Source organism: Neofelis nebulosa, chromosome 15 (genome assembly GCF_028018385.1).
Source record: "Neofelis nebulosa isolate mNeoNeb1 chromosome 15, mNeoNeb1.pri, whole genome shotgun sequence".
NCBI classification, from domain to species: Eukaryota; Metazoa; Chordata; class Mammalia; order Carnivora; family Felidae; genus Neofelis; species Neofelis nebulosa.
The window spans coordinates 69230264-69250612 of record NC_080796.1 but is presented as its reverse complement, the minus strand read 5'-3'; the positions used below and the strand labels follow the sequence as shown (position 1 = coordinate 69250612).

Genomic DNA, 20349 nt, shown 5'->3' with positions numbered 1-20349 from the left:
CAGGCTCTGCACTGACAGCACGGGGCCTGCTTGGGACTCTCCCTCTCTCTCTGCCCCTCCCCCACTGATGCACGCTAAATGAATAAATAAATAAACAAATAAATAGTACTTAGAACCATAATTGTGAATAGGAACTGTTTTATGTGGCAGGCCCTTGGGGTAATTTTCATTTCCTTTTCTCTCTACCTTTGTCTTCCTTCCTTCCTCTCTGTCTCTCCCTCTTCCCTCCGCTGCTTTCCTTCATCCTGACTTTCCTCCCTCCCCTCCTGCCTTCTCTCTTTTCTGCATTCTGAATTTTAATGTTTGCAATACTTGTGTAATAAAATTAAGAAAAAGCTTCTGGGGGCACCTGGTTGCCTCAGTCGGTTAAGCATCTGACTTTGGCCTAGGTCATGATCTTGCCATTTCTGAGTTCGAGTCCTGTGTCAGGCTCCGTGCTGACAGCTCAGAGCCTGGAGCCTGTTTCCCATTCTGTGTCTTCCTCTCTCTCTCTCTCCCAGCCCCTCCCTCACTTGCGTGCACTCTCTCTCTCTCTCTCAAGTAAATAAACATTTAAAAAATTTAAAAAAAGAAAGACTTCTAAAAATACTAAAAATTTCTAGTATTTGAATTTTCTGCTTTTACTTTTTTTTTTTTCACTACAAAAAGGAAAATAAGAAAGGAGTTTCAAGCAATACCAGCTGTGCAAAGGGGTCCTTTGTGCCCTTGCTGGGGGGTCAGCAAGGCTCATCAACTGTAGAACATAAGAGCCTGGTGCACAGGCCTTTGACAGCTTCTATCTCTTGCCCCACTCTACAGGCAGAGAAGATGGCTTAGAGAACTCATCAGAAACTTCCCACCACTCTCGGGACCGATTCTAAGCTCCCGTGTGACTAGGGTCTGGGAAACCAGGGCAGGATATGGAGAACACAAAGGGAAAAGGTCGGGAGAAAAGCGTGTGTAGGGGAGACCCTGTCAGACTTTGTGGGTTGTTTGACCATGTTGCGTTTTATTCCAACTGACATGGGAAGCCATGGGAGGGCTTTGAGCAGAGATCATTCTGGCTACTCCGTTGAGAACGGCCTGAAGAGGGGCAAGGGTAGAAGCAAGGAGGCCTGCTGGGAGGCGGCTACTGCCACGATCCAGGTAAGCAGTGATGGTGACTGGACCAGAATGGGGGAAGGTGATGGGCAGAACTGGTGGGATTCTGCGTCCACGCTGAAGACAGAGCCCATAGGATCTATGTGGATCAGATCCCAGATGAGAGAAAGTGCCAAGGATGACTCTCAGGTTTTTTGCCTGAGCAACCATGACCATGGAATTACTATAGTGATAAGGAAGATTGAAAGAAATTGGGTTTTTTGGAGGGAGAGGGAGTGGCGTAGGAATAATAGGAATAGAGCAGAAGTTGAGTTAGACATGTTAATTTTGAGATACCTATTAGCAAGCCACGTCCTGGAGTGATATCCTTGGGTCGGCAGGAGGAGATGGGCTGTGGCTCATAGGTGGGGGACGGGACCACGGACTGTTTATTCCCAATACTTGGAGATAAAATAAAAATATGGGCATAGTAGAGGGAGATGAATGGATGGGGTGGCAAGGGCTTGTGCAAGTTCTCTGTTTTCTCAACGAGGAGAAGCAAGGATATCGGCTAAGAGTGAATGTGGGGGACAAGGTAATCAGAGAGTTCTGAGAGACAATGTGTGTGAAATAGTCACCTAGAAGAAAGGCAACATGAGTGGACAAGGGCAGATAGCATCTAGTATTGGCATAGTGGTTATGAATTTAAAGTGAGACCAGTCAGAATGGTCGCACATTTTTCTCCAACCTATTCTGGTTCAGGGTCTCTCAAAAAAGCTGCAGTCAGAATACCAGCCGGGGCTTAGGTGGGTTTTCTGCGTCCAGGGCTCACGGGACTGCACTCAGGGTATCAGCTGGGCCGCATCCTCATCCGGAGGCTAGATTGGGATGGAATCCACTTCCAACACTCAGGTCGTGGCAGAATTTATTTCCTTGTAGGACTGAAAACTCCAGGGGGGCGGTATTTGTTTGCCTCTATTTTTGCCAGTTCAAGGCCACTGTCAGCTCTGGAAGATGTGTGACGTTCCCTGCCACATGGGCCTCTCTGTAGGCAGTTCGCTTCATGACATTTTGTTTCTTTAAGGCCCAGCCAAAGAGTGAAAGTGAGTCCTTTAGCAAGAAGTCTTAATGAAACCCAGTTATGGGACCCATTACTTTTGTCATATAGCATAATGTATTCATGGGAGTGACATCCATCACCTTCTCCTTAGTTAGTTAGAAGCAAGTCACAGGTCCTTCCCATGCTCAAGGGGAAGGGATTATACAATCCAGGAGGCAGGAATCATGGGTGTCACCTTAGAGTCTGTCTGGCACACCATCCAGTTCTCAATACCTGATACCCAGTAAGCCAAACTTAGGAAACAGTATTTATTTATTTATTTATTTATTTATTTATTTATTTATTATCTTTTTGAGAGACGGAGTGAACTGGGAGGTGCAGAAAGGCAGAGAGAGCGAGAGACAGAGAATCCCAAGCAGGTTCCAAGCCCATCATGGAGTTTGATATGGGGTTCTATCTCATGACTGTGAGATCGTTACCCAAGATGAAATCAAGAGTCAGATGCTTACGTGACCGAGGTACCCAGGCACCCCAGGAAATAGTATTTTTTTTTTGAAACTTAAGAGTTTTTATTCTGAGTCAGAAACTATTCTAAGCACTTTAAAAATATTAATCCCCACAGCAACCCTAGTAGGTAGGCCCAACTATTATCTCCATTATGGGAGGAGACTGGACAGAGAGATCAATGAACGCCTCTAAGACCTCTCAGCTAATTAACTACAGAGCCGGGACTCAGACTCATGCTCTCTGCCTTCCAAGTCCATACTCTTCTCTATTATGTTAAGTCAAAAACAAAGTCAGTGAATCAATGACACAAGAAATAATTACCCAGCAGGTCAGAGAACCCAAGCAAGTTTGTTTTTTTTTTTTAAACTTTGTTTTTAATGTTTACTTATTTTTGAGAGAGAGAGAGCACGATTCGGGGAGGGGCAGAGAAAGAGAGAGAGAGTCACACACACAGAACTCGAAGCAGGCTCCAGGCTCCGAGCTGTCAGCACAGAGCCGGACGCGGGGCTTGAACTCACGGACCGTGAGATCATGACCTGACCCGAAGTCAGACGCTCAACCGACTGAGCCACCCAGGCGCCACCCAAGTAAGTTTTGAGTCTATATTTTTGTAACTCCATTTCTAAACCAAGCCATTTGGCACTTTCAGAGACTTTCACTGAGATACGGGGTCTTTCTTCTATTAACACGAAGTAACACAGGCCAAATAGAGTTGTGGAGCCTGGAACGAAAAAAAACAAATGGGGAGGGACTTGTTGCTGTGCCTGCGATTTCTTGGAGGCAATGTCCCATTTTATCTTTTCCTTATTTACCTGGAAAATATAAAGCAAATTTCATCTGTTGTAGATTCCTAAAGAAAGAATAGGTGATCGGAGACATCGCCAACACTAATGACTTGTGATAGACCTTTGTGGGTCCTGCATAGTGAGTTGAGCAGCCTGGGAGACAAAATGCACAGTAGATCCAAACATGCAGCCCTTACCAGTAGAGCTGAGAAGCCACATTTTGAAAAACTCCTTCACATCTGAGAAACCGTGGTGTTAAAGGTCATGCAGCCATAGGCGGGGTGGGGGGCAGATTTGGAACAAACTATGTTAAGGTTCTGGTTTCAGCGTAGGTCAGAAGCCACTTCGGGCTAAGTTTCTGAGGGATTTCCCCTGGGGATAGTACAACTGTGCATTAGAAAGATCCACTCCAATGGGCCCCCCAAAGTAGGCATTAAATATTTGACCCAGGGTCCCTAATGGTAGTGAGACATTTGTATCGTTACATAGCAATAGATGGCTGACTTCTAATCTTGCTCCTGCTTCTTAATTACCTATTTATTCTATTCTGTCCTTAGGGAAACCACTTCACTTTTGGGAGATTTGGTTTCCTTATCTCTGAATTAAGGGAGGTGGACCGGATAATCTCTAGCCAACAGCACCACAATAGAATGTCAAGTCCACTCTCCTGCATCATACAGACCTTCTTAAGGTGGAATACTGAGGCTGTACGTCTCCATACTTAATTGCACACCAACACCCTCTTGTTTACTTTCTCCCCAGCTCATTCCACTTTGTTATTTTCGTACTTCCTCGATTACAGTCGGTTTTGAGGGGCTGTACTTTCAGTAAAAAAAAAAAAAGTCATCGAACAGGCTGTATCTGTTATTTCACAGTATTTTGAAGCACACCCTGTGCTACAGAAAAGTTAGGGCTTGGGAGGAGTGGTGAGCTGAGTAAGTCGGGATGATCTCCTGGGGGAACAAGTACTCATGTCCTAGGAAGCTGTCAACAGGAAAGTCAAAGCCCTAATCCCTCCACCGCCCATGTGTTTGTCTCTTGGAAACAGTGATCTCATGAATGCTCAGACCTACTTTATGGAACTTTTCTTTGAGCCAGACTCTCCTGGTGATTGGATGTACTTCTGAGAAGGAACCTGGGTCCTTTTGGAAGTTCAGTGACCTAGCTGAGGCCCTCGCATTCAGGGCAATGAAGGGAGGACCCCTTTGGAGGCGCCCCACTAAGCCAGTCCGCTGTTTGAAAAATCTGGGTGGCTCATCCTTGGTTGTACAACACAGGAAAGTGTGGACAGGTGGGCTCATGTCCCACACAATTGTGTGAAAAACAAGCGGGTTCTTTTAGTTGTTAAGTAGCATACCTGCTTTTTTCTTTAAAAAAAAATTTTTTTTAACATTTATTTATTATCGAGAGACAGAGAGAGACAGAGTGTGAGCAGGGGAGGGGCAAAGAAACTGGGAGACACAGAATCTGAGGCAGGCTCCAGGCTCTGAGCTGTCAGCACAGAGCCCGACACGGGGCTCGATCCCACAAACCGCGAGATCATGACCTGAGCTGAAGTAGGACACTTAACCGACTGAGCCACCCAGGAGCCCCAGCATACCTGCTTTTCTGAAATTAAAAGAAATATATACTCTTCTAATTATCAAATACTTTTCACTTTAGAGGTTTAAAAAAAAAGTTAGAAAAAATTTAGAAATTTGGGGAACATTTTAGAAAAAAAAAGCATCAAAAAGAATATAAAAAGTACTATAATCCCATTGTCCCTAAAAGACCCAAACATAAGACCTTCTTTTGTATGCCCTTCTGAATTTTTTAATTTGGGTGCTATTGTCTCCTAAATGACCATGTACAGTTGAACCTCGAATTAGTTAAGTTTCTGGGGAGTCAAAGTTATATGAGGGTTTCGGCTGCCTGACATGTCGGTGCCCCTTACCACCTCTTTGTTCAAGGATCAGCTGTATATAAAAAACACCTTAACGGACAGAAATAGCTCTTCAGAGTAATAAGTTTCTGGATGTTTATCTGGCGAGATGAGATTAAGGCCCTTCTTATGCATAGTAAGTAAGAAAAAAATTGAGCAGAAAGGGTAAAAGTAAAAATTTGATTTTATAATAGTTCATTGAAAACACTGTGCTGGGCCCCAATGCTACCTTTTATATTTAAAGGACTCTTTAATAATGATTTTGCTCTTTATTCATTCATTCATCAAAGATGTATAGAATGCCTGTCATACTCCAGACACTCTTAGATTCTTTCTCATTTAATTTGTACTACACCCACCCATGCGAAGTAGGTATTATCCTCATTTTATAAGCAGAAAATTGAGGTTAAGAGTTGTTAAGCTGACACATAGCCTCTGAGGTTGTGTGATATATATATATATCATATATATATGATATATATATATATCACATATATATATAATATATATAATATATAATATATAATATATATAATATATATATATTAAATGTTTATTTATTTTTGAGAGTGAGAGACAGAGACAGAGTGTGAACTGGGGAGGGGCAGAGAGATAGGGAGACACAGGATCCCAAGCAGGATCCAGGCTCTGAGCTGTCAGCACAGAGCCTGACTCGGGGCTCGAATTCACGGACCGTGAGACCGTGAGATCATGACCCAAGCCGAAGTCAGATGTTTAACTGTGATTTTGAATCTGCATCTCCCAGTTTGCATTTTTCTAAACTCTCCTATATTTGTCAGGGAGTAGAAACATGGGAGAGTAACAATTAGTATATTTTTTAATTTTTTTAATGTTTGTTTTTAATGTTTTTTTTAATGTTTATTTATATTTGAGCTGTCAGCACAGAGCCTGACGTGGGGTTTGAACTCACCACCCACTAGATCATGACCTGAGCCAAAACACTGAGCCACCCAGGCGCCTGACAATTAGTATATTTTTAGAAAGCAACTGTGCAAATTCTCTTCCTTTCATTTAAGGTCACAATGCTATCTATATTCAGTTACGTCATTGTGGGCAGGCTTCTAGGTCTCTTTAAGTGGAACCTGAGCATATTAATGGGACTGAATTTGTTCTTCTCAGTTATGAAGGATTTGAGAGAAATGTTCCTTATGGTACTGGGAATCCAAATAACAAGATGCAATGGTGATACTATGGAAAGGTATCCAGGACCTAGAACTAGCAACTGACATAGAGTAAGCACTCAAATAACAATCACTGATGTTTATTAGTGTTCATTCACTCTGTTCTATACTCTTTGCTTGTATTCACTGGTTCAATCCTTACAACAACCCTAAGGGCATTTCTATTATTGTTTCTATTTTATAGGTGAGAAAATTGATGCATGAGTTAATGAACTTGCCAAAGATCACACTCAATAAAAAAGCTGGAATTGTGTCTTCAGATCCCCTTCTCTTAACGACTATACTATAAATCTTTCAACTAAATGGATGACATTCTGGGATCATGAAAAATGGAGAATATTCTAGCTCCTAAATATGAATCTACCAGCATTACTTTTTTTCAGTTACTTAAAGCGGTGGGTGATTGTGCAAACGACAAAGTTAATGAAAAGACCCTGGTACTTGATAAGGTAGAAGAAAGGCACCCGAATGCCTGATACTCTTTATGTAAGGTGCTATGTTAAATCTGTTTTTTTGTTTTGTTTTTTTATTCTCAACATTTGGACTTCTTGCAACACCGTGCAAAGCGCAATGCAGCTCAAAATGTAAACGCAGCTTTTAGGAGCCCAGGGCTGAGCATATAAACTGCCATGTGTACACCCACATCAGGTATGTAACAGGACTGACGGTATGCAACAGGCAATTATAAACGGCGGCCGTGCAATGGTCATGAAGGTCATCCAGCAACCAACAGTTTCGCGTCGAATACTGAGGAGGTTAAGTCCACCATCACACAAAACGGACGCCTGGGCTCATTCTCACTAGCGCGCTTTTCATTACCTAAGTCCTCTCTTTTCGTGACTGTGCAAAAGTAAGCGGGCCTGGCTTCCCGCGCTGGGGACCTAAAATGCCATAAGCAGAAGGCCAGTCGGGGCCCTTCCGGGCATCCGGCTAATCCGAGACGAAACAAGGCCAGCCCAAGGTCGGAGAGTGCCCCAGGTCCGCCCTCCAGGGTCCGTGCGGAGCGACGTCCGCATTTCGCAACCTGCCTCACGGGCGGTCGGAAATCCACCAGCTGCTGGATGACACCGCTCTCCGCCCAACTCCCGATCCGCTTCTGCTTACGGGGTGCGGCCGAGCCAGGGCCAGGCGAGGACCAGGAGCCGCGGGCTGTTACCTCGCGGGACCAGCCAGTGACGCCAGGGCGCTCAGAGCAGGGCGTGAGCTACAGCCCCGGGGCTCCGGTCACGTCCCACAGCTGACGCTGCGCACACCTCTCCCCGCCCGTTGCGCGCCGAGGGGCGAGGCTGCCTGCGGACCGGGTTCCCAGCGCTGCTCCCATTGGGCCAGGGAATGCTGACGCGAGGCCCCGCCTCCGGCCAGGCCCCGCCCCCCGGCGCCGGCGTCAACGCCGGCGCTCGCGGCGCTGACGTGTCCGGGCGGGCGGTGGCGGCTCCTCCCGGCGCCGGCAGCCACTCGTCGCTGCGAGAGAGGGGCGGGGTGGCCGGGGCCGCGCTCCCCGGGGCCAGCTCGCGGCCCGCCCCGCCGCCCCGGCCCCCCGGATGAGGGTATATATTCGGAGCTGGCGCGGGACGCCGAGGAGTGGCCGCACGGAGCCGGAGCCGGGCGGAGCCGCGATCACGCTGAGGGAGGTGAGCGGCTCCCCGCCCAGTCGGGTCTCCTTCCCCCGCCACCCGCCAGCCTGGAGGGGACGCCGGGGGCCCGGCCCCACCACGCGCACGCTCCCGGGGCCACGTCGGTGCTCGGCGCCCGAACCTGGCCCTGGCGGAGGAGTCCGCTCCGCGCGCCCCGCAGGCGCTTCCCGTGCTCGGAGACCCCGCTGGGGAGGGCGCCCCTCCCCCGGCTTTGGGGCGGGGGGGACCCGGATAGGGCAGTGCTTGCAGTCGGGGGTTTGTCGAGCTGCGGGGAGTGGGCCTCACCTGGATGGGGGGCGGGAGCCTTGAGGTTCTGCGGCCGGGGCCTTGCGGACAGGTTCGGCGAGCTCGGGGACCGCGGGGTGGGGACAAGCGGTCGTTGGAACTGTCCGCTGGGAAGGGGGCGGGCTGGCTGGCATATGAGAGGGAGAGAATTCTGAGGGCGTTGACGGGAGGAGTGGAGACACCTGCGGGGGGACGTGAGCGGGGGATAAAGCCTGCTTGCCCCTTTTGGTTGGTTGGTTGGTTGGTTGGCTGGTTTGAATGCTGGTAGTGGGAGAGGGTGGAGATTGCGGGCTTTCCCCGGGCTTGGCCAGGCAGGAGGGTGGGGATTGGAGGGCTGAGAGCACACATGTGCTGAACATATGGCTTCCTGAAGATTTTATTAAGTTTGGCCTGATGCTCTCCTATGTTTGTTCCCGGTTTCTGAAACGTGAAATCAGGTAGCAGCGATGATGGTAATAGGATGTCATTATGCAGTGCTTTTCGTTTAAGGACTTTTAAGGTGAAATTTTTAGGTGTGGACCAGGGGTTTACAGGAAGCTGAAGGCAGTTTCTGTACCCTGACTGTTGGTGAGTTGGCTCACTTAGCTGGGATTAAGAAAGACTCCGTAGGGTGTGCCGCCAAGCATTTATAGGATTCAGTGGTTATGGCTCAAGTCCAAGGCTGTTTTTCTAAAGTTCTAAGAAGTTTGCTTATCAATTTTGGGGGGCATAATATAGCAGCGGAGATAGGGGCAGGAAGGAGACCAGAAAAGGAGAGGAATTTCTTTCATAGTGGCATTTAAATTCTAATAAAGGTATATTTGATAATGGCAGAGTTTTACCAAATTTGTCATTGTTTTTTTTTTTTTTGTTTTTGTTTTTTTTTTTTTTAATTTTTTTTTTTTTTTTAACATTTATTTATTTTTGAGACAGAGAGAGACAGAGCATGAACGGGGAAGGGTCAGAGAGAGAGGGAGACACAGAATCTGAAACGGGCTCCAGGCTCCGAGCCATCAGCCCAGAGCCTGACGCGGGGCTCGAACTCACGGACCGCGAGATCGTGACCTGGCTGAAGTCGGACGCTTAACCGACTGCGCCACCCAGGCGCCCCAAATTTGTCATTGTTTTTGATGCAGATGTATTAGGCTATGGGCATATACCAAATTCTGTCATAATTTCTACAGCAGATCCTTAACTTTTTCAGACTTTGCTTGTCCAAATAAAAATCCTGGTCTAACACTTGTATTTACGACTGCTTATCATCACACACACATCCACACTTCTCTCTTACCAGAATTATTGGGGAAAATGCTACTATTTTTGTGGTTATTTTTTTACTTCAAAAAAACCCATGGATAAATTATTCTTACTCAAAACCCAAGTATGATTGTTCTGTCGGGAGCATTTACACAGTTATGTAACTTGGCACTTGTGATCTTGTCAACCTTTGCAGACCACCAGTGGTCTGAGGCCAGGGATCACAGTTTAACCTATAGGGGGAAAAATGTAACCTATATTTGTCTTATTTGCATGGATCCATTTTTCCCAGGCATCTGAAGGTGGATGGCTGTCTAGTGACTTTTTTAGGAAAAGATTGATTTATATCTTAAAATGTTATCATGTTATGTTTGCATATGTGTTTCAATAGGCAGAGGTCTCTCCACTCTTGCCTCTCCTTTGAGGGTGTGTGAGGAAGGCTGGTTTTATCGTCTTCAAGAGGAAATGTGTACCCAGGGAGGTGGAACGATTTACACAGGATCAAATGATGGGGAGGGACCAGGAACTAAGACTCCCAGGTCCTCAGTTACATGGTTCCCTGATCTTCCCACTACAGTATGTTCCTTTGAATCTGGAGCTCCTTTAAATACCGTAGTATAGATGCGACCAAGGCCCCCATTCCTTGGAAAATGGTTTGATGTAAAACTCTCTCAACTGTCTGGTTTTTTTTGTTTGTTTGTTTACTTGATGTATTTTTTTTAAGTTTTAAAATTTGTTTATTTTGAGAGAGAGCGAGCGAGTGGGGGATGGGCAGAGAGAGAATCCCAAGGAGGCTCTGGCATGGTCAGTGCAGGGCCCCAGGCGGGGCTCGAACTCTTGAACCATGGGATGACTGAGCTTAACCGACTGAGCCACCCAGTGCCCCTACATGATGTATTTTTTTAATTAAAAAATAATGGTGTTATGTCTCTTGAAACCTTTTATCAATCAGCAGAAATGCCGTTGAATATCCTAATGCGTGGCCAAGGCTCAGTCTTCTAACTTTTTTTTTTTTTAATCCGTCTACACTTGCCAGGGATCTCTTTCGTTTGATAACTTAATATCATGTATGGTGATGACCTTGGAAGTTTTATCTTTAGCTCCAGTAGTACCTCTGAACTTTAGACTACTACATTCTGCTGTCTCCTCGCATTTCTATTTGGATGTCTAATAGGCATCTTGAACTTCACGTGACCAAAAGTGAAGTATTGATTCCCCCACTCTAGGCACCTAGTCCTAAACCTGCCCCCCCTCCTACTGTTCCCCACTTCAGCAAATGGCACCACCACTCGAGAGTCCTCTTTGCTGGATTCCTAGCTTTCTCTCTGTCTCCACATTCCATCCATTACCGAATCCTGTAGGATTAGAATCCACATTTCATCACTGCTCTAAGCCAGTGTCATCTCATCTAGACTATTGTGGAAGTTTCTTTAAAAAATTTTTTTATATTTATTTACTTTAGAGAGAGAAAGACAGAGATGAGTGGGAGGAGGGGCAGAGAGCAAGGGAGATACAGAATCTCCCTGAAGCCGACTCCAGGCTCTGAGCTGTCAGCATAAGAGCCTGATGTGGGGCTCGAACTCACAAACGGCAAGATCATGACGTCAGCCGGAATCAGGCGCCCGGCTGATTGAGACACCAACCATCTGCTTGCTTCTACTTTTCCCCCCACGTAGGAATGGAATGATCCTTCTGAGACCTCAGTCAGACCGTGACGCTCCCCTGCTCCACATTCTCCAGTGGCTTCCTCAAGCCCAAAGTTTTTACTTTGACCCCGAGGGCCTACTTGATCTGCTCAGTGTCCGTCCGCCTCAGTCACTTGGGCTCACTCTGCTCCCGCTGCGTTGACCTTGCTGTTCCCTGTACATGTCACACGTTGCTGTTTTACAACTGCTGCAGTTACAGCTTCCTGTCCCTAGAATGTTCCTCTCCAGGATTCTGACTTGCTTGCTCTCTCTTCATTCGTACGGACTGTCAGATGTCCCAGAGGTCCTCCCCCACTACCCCATTTAAAATACCCCCCATCGCCTTGTTGGGCTTTCACCCCTTAGCCCGCTTCTGCCTGACGTTTTATGCCTGTCCCTCGTACCGGAACGCGGCATGCGCATTGTCACCTTGTGCATTGCCGTGTCTGTGTCACCTACGTGAGCGCCTGGCAGACAGTGAGTGCTCGTTAACTATTCAGGGAATTAACAATGGCACGTGACCGTGAAATAATGTTCCTCCATAAACTGTCTACTGATGTATCTTTGCATGTGAAAAGGACACTTTCAGCAGCAGCCTGTTCGTTGGAGGGTAGGCTCGTCATCTCTCTCTCAGTGGAAGTAGCACTGAGAAGTTCAGCCTCATCCGCCCCTTTCCCAACACTGTGCCTTGTTCCTTGAATACGGTTATTTACCAGAGCCGTTTTTCGTGCTCTTGCCACTGGCTGGAGTTTCTTCTACCGCTTGCGCTTTTGGCAGACTTCTCTTTCTGCCACAGTGCCCGACTCAGCAGCTCTCCTCCAGTTCTGGAGGCTGTAGTCGGTGGTCTGGAGCGCAGTTTCGCTTTTATAATAGTAGCTGATGACATTCACGGAGGGCTTTTTTATGTGTCAAGTGCTTCTCATTTGAATTCAGGAATCCTCTTAACCTTAGAGGTAAGTACCGTTTTTATCCTCATTTTACAGACGAGAAAAATTGAGGCACAGAGAAGTTAAGTAACTTGCTCAAGGTCACAGAATTAGGAAATAGTGGCGCGGGGGTCTGAACTCAGCCGTGCTGACTGAGCCCAGTTTCTACCAGTTACACTGACCCTCTTAAATGAGACCTTGGGTTGAATTCTTTGTCTTTCCTCTGTGTATGGAAGTTATTATTGTCTGGTGGAAAGATCATAGGCATCGGAGTCAGGTTTATCTGGGTTAAAATTCCTGATTTTCTACCTACTGGGTAAGTAGCCTTGGGCAAATTACTTAATCTCTTTGAGCCTCGTTTTCTCATTGGTTGTAATTTCACTTATGCCTCCGAACCTGGTGAAGAAAATTCTATTATTCCCATTTTGCAGATGCAGATAACAGAGTCGAAGCTATCTATGACTTGGCCCAAGCAGTAGAACCAGGAATAAAAGTCAGTTCTGTTTGATTCCTTAATCAATAAAGATTCGCTTGAATGAAGCTAGAGTATGTGAGGCAGGCCTTTAAGGATGAGTGAGATTTCAGTACATAGGAGAGTCTAAAGGAAGTACTTGGAGGTAAGGATGAGGGTCTTAGGTGACAGCAGGTAGAATTGTGTCCTACCCTGATAATAAGGTTTCATTTTTGTTTCATATGGAAGCCTTAATTTCGTTAGGAATTGTTGGTAACTCGGAGAGTGCGTTTCGTAAGTAGTACCATTCATTTCACCCTTGAAACATTACATCCCTGAAGTAAATCTAAATAACAAACCCCAAATAAAAGTGGGGAATATAAGTCACTCAATCTTATGTGCTAGTCTAATTTGAAGTTGATTTTATAAGAAGAATCAGGAAGCCAGTCTTTCGGTTCACTTTGAGAGGGCACCTTATTTAAAGAAAAAATTATAGAGGCTATGTGCCTGTCTTCTTTGGGATGATAATACCTTTCCTTAATTTATTCTGGAGTGGGCACTGGCTACTGAGAATTTTCTGGTTTGGGTTAACATGCTCAATACCGATTGCCAATACCAATGACTTTTTATGTAATAATGCTTTTTAAATTGACGTCTTTACTCATCCTATGAAGTTCCTCATCTCCCTGTCCTGTGCATTTTCTTTCTGCATGCTGTTGGTTTGTGAACTCTTTTCTGCAAAGTGAGATGTCAGAACATCAGTTGTGTCTGTATTTCTGAATAAAATACAAATAATGTACTCTCTCTCTCTCTCACTATTCCCCTTTTACACACACACACACGCGTGCGCGCGCGCGCACACACACACACACACACACACACGCTCACAGTCTCTCCTGAGAGGCCACATAGCATAATGGTTAAGAGTGTGAATTTAAGAATCAGGTTGTCAGGGTTTGAATCTGGGCTCAATCACTTCACTAATTTGGGACCTCAGGCAAGTTATCTCTGTGGCACGGTACTTCCTCTGTAAAGTAATCCCAGTAGCTGTACCGTAGCATTGTTTTGAGGGTTAACTGCATAAGCATCTGGAAAGCAATTAGTATTGTACCATCATAAGTGCTATGCGAGCGGTAGGCGGTGTGATCGGCACCTCAGGGAACCCTACTGGAGGTTGTCTTCATCTGAGTTTGTAAATGGTGTTTGGTTTAAGAGTCCTGATGAGATAGATTCTGTCATTAATCCAGGTGAGGCCCAGGGACATTAAGTAACTCAGCGGAACTCCAGAATATTGCTCTGAACTACCATGTATGTTACCTACCACTGTTCTAAAGGTAGAAGATAGTGGGCTGTTTCTTCGGTACCTGTCTTTCCCCTCCTTCACTTCTAAGCAGTTGTAAGGGGGTGATGATTCTCTACAGCGACCCTCAAAGTTTTCCCCTTTCCACTTATTTCCTTTGCAACTAGTCTGGTTCAGATCTTTGGCCTTCTATCCCTGTGATTGTCTTTGAACTTGTTTTCTTGCTTCTCGTTGTCCCTCCTTACCATCTATTTTATGCTATTGCTCTTTCTCTAAAGTATGGTGACACTGCCCTTTGAGTAATCCGTTGTCGGCATCTTGTTACTGTTAGGTCTAAATCCCTTTGCTTCGGTTGAGGCTTCCGTGGTTTAGCCCTGCCCTCCATCACTTCCCATCATTCTGCAGAAAGCTCCAGCTTCTTTACTGCTCTGTCACACATGCCTGTCCTGCTCGCTTTCTCATCTTATCTGTAATCTGCTCGAGCCCTTGAGATACAGCTGATCATGCGTCCTTTGTGAACTCTTTCTAGACAATGCCTGCCTTCTCTTGCATTTATCTGTAGTAGGCAAGTAGACTAAATATTTCCTCTTCCTCTGGTTTTGTTTAGTACTACGCACTTTAACATTTTGTTATATATATTACATGGTCTTATCTGTTGATATGTGTGCATTGCTTGTCCCTTTAGGGTTCAATTCTTAGTAGAGAAATTCTCTAGAAGTTGTTATTGAAATAAAACATATTTTTCATGATTATAGGTCGTCCCATCTTGAATTTTGTTATATTCTGAATACAACAGAATCATTTCCATCATTATTGCAAAAAGGAGAACAGTTGGTGTATTAAGAAGTCAGGTGTTCTTTCAGTGGGAGCTCATGGTCAGGGGCAACTGAGTGGGCTAGTAAGAGTGTGTACCCTGGAATTAGACCGCCTGGGCTCATATCCCTGCTCTGCCTGTTGGCCCTGTTGTGTTGCCTCTCTGTGCCTCAGTCTCCTCCCTGGTAAAGTAATCAAGATAACAGTACCTGTGTTGTATAGCTGGCAAAAATCAAATGAGACCACATAGGTAAAGTTCTTAGTGCAGTACTTGGCATGTAATACTAATGATTATTTTCTTCCAAGTTTTTCATTTATTTTTATTTAAACAAATTTTAATTCCAGTATAGTTAACATTCAGTGTTGTATTAGTTTCAGGCGTGCGATATGATTCAATAATTCTGTACTCATCATGTGCTCATCATGACAAGTGCACTCCTTTTTTTCCCCCTTAAGTTTATTTATTTATTTTGAAAGAGGTGGAACGAACAGGGGAGGAGCAGAGAGAGAGGGGGACAGAGGATCTGAGGTGGGCTCTGAGCTGACAGTAGAGACCCACTGAGGGACTCAAACTCATGAGCCACGAGATCACGACCTGAGCCGAAGTCACATGCTTAACCGACTGAGCCACCCAGGCGTCCCACAATGAGTGCCCTCCTTAATCCCCATCACCTATTTCATCCATCCCCTCACCCCTCTCCCCTCTGGTAACCATCAGTTTGTTCTCTTCAGTTAAGAAAGAGCCTGTTTCTTGGTTTGTGTGTGTCTCTTTTTTTCCCCTTTGCTTGTTTGTTTTGTTTCTTAAATTGCACATATGAGTGAGATCATATGATATTTGTTTTTCTCTGCCTGACTGATTTGGCATAGTGTTACACTCTCTAGCTCCATCCATGTTGTTGCAAATGGCTGAATAACGTTTCATTATATATACTTATGTATACACGCACGCCCCACCACACCTTTATCCATTCATCTGTGGATGGACGCTTGAGCTGCTTCCATAATTTGGCTGTTGTAGGTAATGCTACAGTAAACATAAGGGTGCATGTATCCCTTTGAATTAGTGGCTTTGTATTTTTTGGGTAAATACCCAGAAGTGTGATTATTGGGCCATAGGGTAGTTGTATTTTATCTTTTTGAGGAACCTCCATACTGTTTCCACAGTGGCTGCACCAGTTTGCATTCCCACCGACAGTGCACAAGGAAGGGTTCCCCTCACCCTCACCAACACTTGTGTTTCTTGTGTTTTCTGTTTTAGCCATTGTGACTGGTGTGAGGTGGTATCTCACTGTACTTTTGATTTGCGTTTCCCTGATGTTGAGTGCTGCCGAGCATCTTTTCGCGTGTCTCTTGGCCATCTGGATGTCTTCTTTGGAGAAATGTTTGTTTACCTCTTTACAAGTTGGATCTGTCACAAATCTTGTGAGGGAAAGGCAGAAGTTAACTTCTTTAATATCAAGTGCTCTTTAATGTACTTATTTGCAGTAGGAAAAGCTCTGGTTTTGAGGTTGGACTTTGACCTGCTGTTGATTCCTCTTTTCTTGTAGGTTTACAGGCCCAGAGATTATACCTCTGTCTTCACCACCACCAGAGCATTATGAATGTTAATGATCTCAAAGTCAGGTTGTCCAAAGCTGGACAGGAACACCTGCTACAGTTCTGGAATGAGCTGGATGAAGCCCAACAGGTAGAACTTTATGCAGAGCTCCAGGCCATGAACTTTGAGGAGCTGAACTTCTTTTTCCAGAAGGCCATTGAAGGATTTAACCAGTCGTCTCAGCAAGAGAAAATGGATGCCCGCATGGAGCCTGTCCCTCGAGAGGTGTTGGGCAGTGCCACCAGGGACCAAGATCGGCTGCAAGCCTGGGAGAGTGAAGGTATGGGCATGGAATGTTCATTTTAGAGTTTGTAATGAGGGGCGCCTGGGGGCGCTCAGTTGGTTAAGCGTCCGACTCTTGATTTCAGCTCAGGTTGTGATCTCACGGTTTGTGAGTTCGAACCCCTCGTGGAGCTCTGTGCTGGCAGCATGGAGCCTGCTTGGGATTTTCTCTCTGTCCCTCTCTCTCTGCCCTCTCCTGCTGTCTTTCTCTCTCAAACATAAATAAACATAAATAAATACATTAAGTAAGTTTGTAATGAGCTACACCGGCGGTATTAAAGTAGCCGGATCATGTAATTATTATTTGGACTCTCCTCTTCCCTTCAACCAGGTGACTGATCAGGAAGTGACAGATGATGTTGCCCAGACTTCTGCAGCGTCATCCCCAACCCCCTTCTCATTGCTGTTCCCCGGTCTTCTCATTCAAGTGTTGATGTGCCTCTAGTCTCTTTGCTCATTTCCATGCTTCTACATTTCCCATCCTGAAGCACAAGTTAAATGTTTCAGTTTATGCTGGCTTACTCTAAAAACCTTCCCTAGCCCGTGTTTCCAGCCTGGTCTCCTGTACTTCCATCCATGCCTCCTGTCCCACACATCTTAGCTGGACCAAATAATTCACCTCTCCCTGAACGTTATGTCTTTCCTGCTCTTTGCTTGCGCTTCTAAAAAGAAGCACCTTGGACCGGCCTCTGCCCCTTCTCTGTGTGGCTGGATCGCCTTGAAAGGCCATCTCCCCGAGCTGTGCTGTGCAGTGTGGTGGCTCTGCCGTGTGGACAACGTGTCCTCATTCTTTAAGCTTCCTTGATCATGACTTCTTCTTCAGCGAGCCATGTTGGAGTTCCTTGTTCGTGTTTCGCTTTGCTTCCGTTCTTTCTTAGATTACAAGCTGTTTATGTCCGTCTTCGACGTTACATAGTAGACTCCTAAAGAATAGCCCGTGTCCTCCTTGCCCGTGTACGTCGCACCGCACTTAGAACGGGGTTTTGCGGTCACACGTTGGTCGATAAATGTTGCATCGTCTCAGTGTTTCTTCTCCTAAAGTGTATCATAACGTCTGTCCCCATAGCTAGTTCCACTTCTGCCTTTCAGAATGGCAGAATAGCCGAAGTGTACCATTTTTGGTGGAGTTGAGAGCTGTGGTTTTTGTAGGCCGCTGCCCCTCTGTAAGAGTTGTCTGCGTGGTACAGCTCGGCCCTCGAGTGTTTGTACATGCTCCTTGTCAAACCTCATTTCCTCAACTCTGGAATGAACAGATGGGGCTGATGCTTTTTTTTCCTTTTTAAAAAATGTTACTTTATTGCAAAAAAAATAGGAAAATAACAGAAACACTGCAGAGAAATTGCCCTAAATCTTATCAAATCTATTTTTATTTGCTCACATTGCCACCTAGTACTTGATTATATGTATATTTACTTTTATAGATGTGTAATAATATTGTAGATACAGTCTTGTAGTCTGTACTTGTACCATACTGTTGCTATTAAAAAAATTTTTTTTACTGTTTATTTTTTTTGAGATAGATCGACAGAGAGAGAGAGAGAGAGAGAGCAAGCAAGCAGGGGAGAGGCAGAGAGAGAGGGAGACACAGAATCTGAATCAGGCTCCAGGCTCCAGGCTCCGAGCTGTCAGCACAGAGCCTGACTCGGGGCTCGAACTCACGAACCGCGAGTTCCTGACCTGAGCTGCCATTGGACGCTTAACTGACTGAGCCACCCAGGCACCCCTATTTTGTCTTGCGTTCTTTGGCATTCCCTGCCCCCACAAAAAAGAAAGATGATTGCCATCATCAACCTCTGTATACCTCTCCATATCTTTCTCTGGGCATACACATTCACTGATTTCCAAACTGTGTTTGGAAGGGGTTCCGCTGCTGGGGAGACTTCTCATGTGGCGGGGGGGTGGGGGGTGGGGGTGGGAGATGGATGCTAAGCAGCTTGGTCTCTAACGCCTTCATCTCCCCACTAAGAGCAGTTCTCCTTTGACATGTTTTATGTGTTTGATCTTTACACGAAGTTTTATTTAAAAAATACTGAAAATAATTGGGTGATCTCTAGGAGGTGCCCTTTTAGATCTGAAGTGCTTGGTGTTGGCTAACCTCTCTTCTTAGAATCGGGCTCTGCCACTAAGCTGTGAGAGAGTGACTTCCTGGTGGATCCTTCTGAATGGGGAGCTGTAGTGATCCTCTGGCCCTTACCAACCCTGGGCTCATTAATCCTCTGCTTCCATCCCCGGGTTTCAAAAAGGCTACTACAACGGAGCAGAAGTCATGCGGGGCTCTTTATACCCTCAGGTATCCCAGCTGCCTAGATTTCTCCTTGTGATTTTACGCGGATGAAGTCTTCCAAGTAACTTTTATGGAAAAGCCAGAGCTTTGACTTTATGTAATGGGGACCATGGGCAGCGATCAAAGCCTCCTATAACTGGAGTCTTCTTTTTGATCTTTTTGCTGGAATCCGTGGGACTAGTAGTCTACACGTATGACTTTCCATTTAAACTGAAATCTGGAACTATTGCAACCAACTACACTACAAGCAAGTACAAAACTGCCTTTTGGCTGACTGTCAAGGGAACGATACTTATTTGTGGTTTAAACAGTAGGGGTGAAGAAGGAGACTTTGTCACTCTTCATTCACTAGCCAGAAACTTCCACGTGTGTGCAAATTGATCACAAAGTAAAGTTTTTGCGATAAGTTCCCAAGGGGAAGAGATTGATTGCCATTGGGGAGATCCTAATCATTATATTTCAGATAGGAGGAAGATCCTGGCAGTTGTATCAAAGACAATGCCCCCTGCTTCCCCTCCTTAGGATGGGGGACATTAAAGCATTGGTACAGTGTTTTCAGAACGTCTGGTGGTTACTGACACGAAAATGGACATTTTCACACCTAGGGCGGAAAATTATTTCTGAAGGATCGATACGTAAGTGACCACTGTGCTTTTTGTTGAAGAGAGATCGGATTCTAATTTAATTCTTTTTTTTTAGGATTTTATTTTTAAATTATCTCTACACCCAGTGTGAGGTTCGAACTTACAATCCTGAGATCAAGAGCTCCAGGAGCGCCTGGGTGGCTCAGTCCGTTAAGTGTCTGACTTCGGCTCGGGTCACGATCTTGCAGATTGTGGGTTCGAGCCCCGCGTCGGGCTCTGGGCTGACAGCTCAGAGCCTGGAGCCTGCTTTGGATTCTGGGTCTCCCTCTCTCTCTGCCACTCCCCCGCTCATCCTCTCTCTCTCTCTCTCTCTCTCTCTCTCTCAAAAATAAACATTTAAAAAAAAAAAAAGAGTCGCATGCTCTACTGACTGAGCCAGCCAGGCACCCCTTTAATTCTTTTTTTTTTTTTTTTTTTTAACGTTTATTCATTTTTGAGAGAGAGCATGTGAGCAGGGGAGGAACGGGGGGTGGGGGACGAAGGATCTGAAGCGGGCCGTGAGCTGACAGCAGTGAGCCCAGCACTCACGAACCATGAGGTCATGACCTGAGCTGAAGTCAGACACTCAACTGACTGAACCATCCAGGTGCCCCCCTTTAATTTAATTCTTAAGGCGTTCTGGCCAGTTGTAGAAAATGGAATGTAGAGGAGTAACTGAAAAATTTCTATTTTACAAAG

At 45.6% G+C, this 20349-nt stretch overlaps 1 protein-coding gene across 6 annotated transcripts in view; it reads left to right on the top strand.

The window, feature by feature from the left end:
• The first annotated feature begins 7930 nt into the window (after positions 1-7930).
• UAP1 (UDP-N-acetylglucosamine pyrophosphorylase 1) overlaps positions 7931-20349 on the top strand; it is a 49329-nt gene continuing 36910 nt past the window's right edge. For 4 of the 6 annotated variants that reach the window (XM_058701020.1, XM_058701021.1, XM_058701019.1 and 1 more), the window contains exons 1-2: positions 7933-8165; positions 16412-16741. In XM_058701020.1, the coding sequence (XP_058557003.1) occupies positions 16462-16741 (280 nt within the window). In that variant the 5' untranslated portion in view covers positions 7933-8165; positions 16412-16461. Of the gene's footprint in view, positions 8166-16411; positions 16742-20349 lie in introns of all 6 variants that reach the window. The other 2 variants (XM_058701023.1, XM_058701022.1) reach the window with 2 other exon arrangements.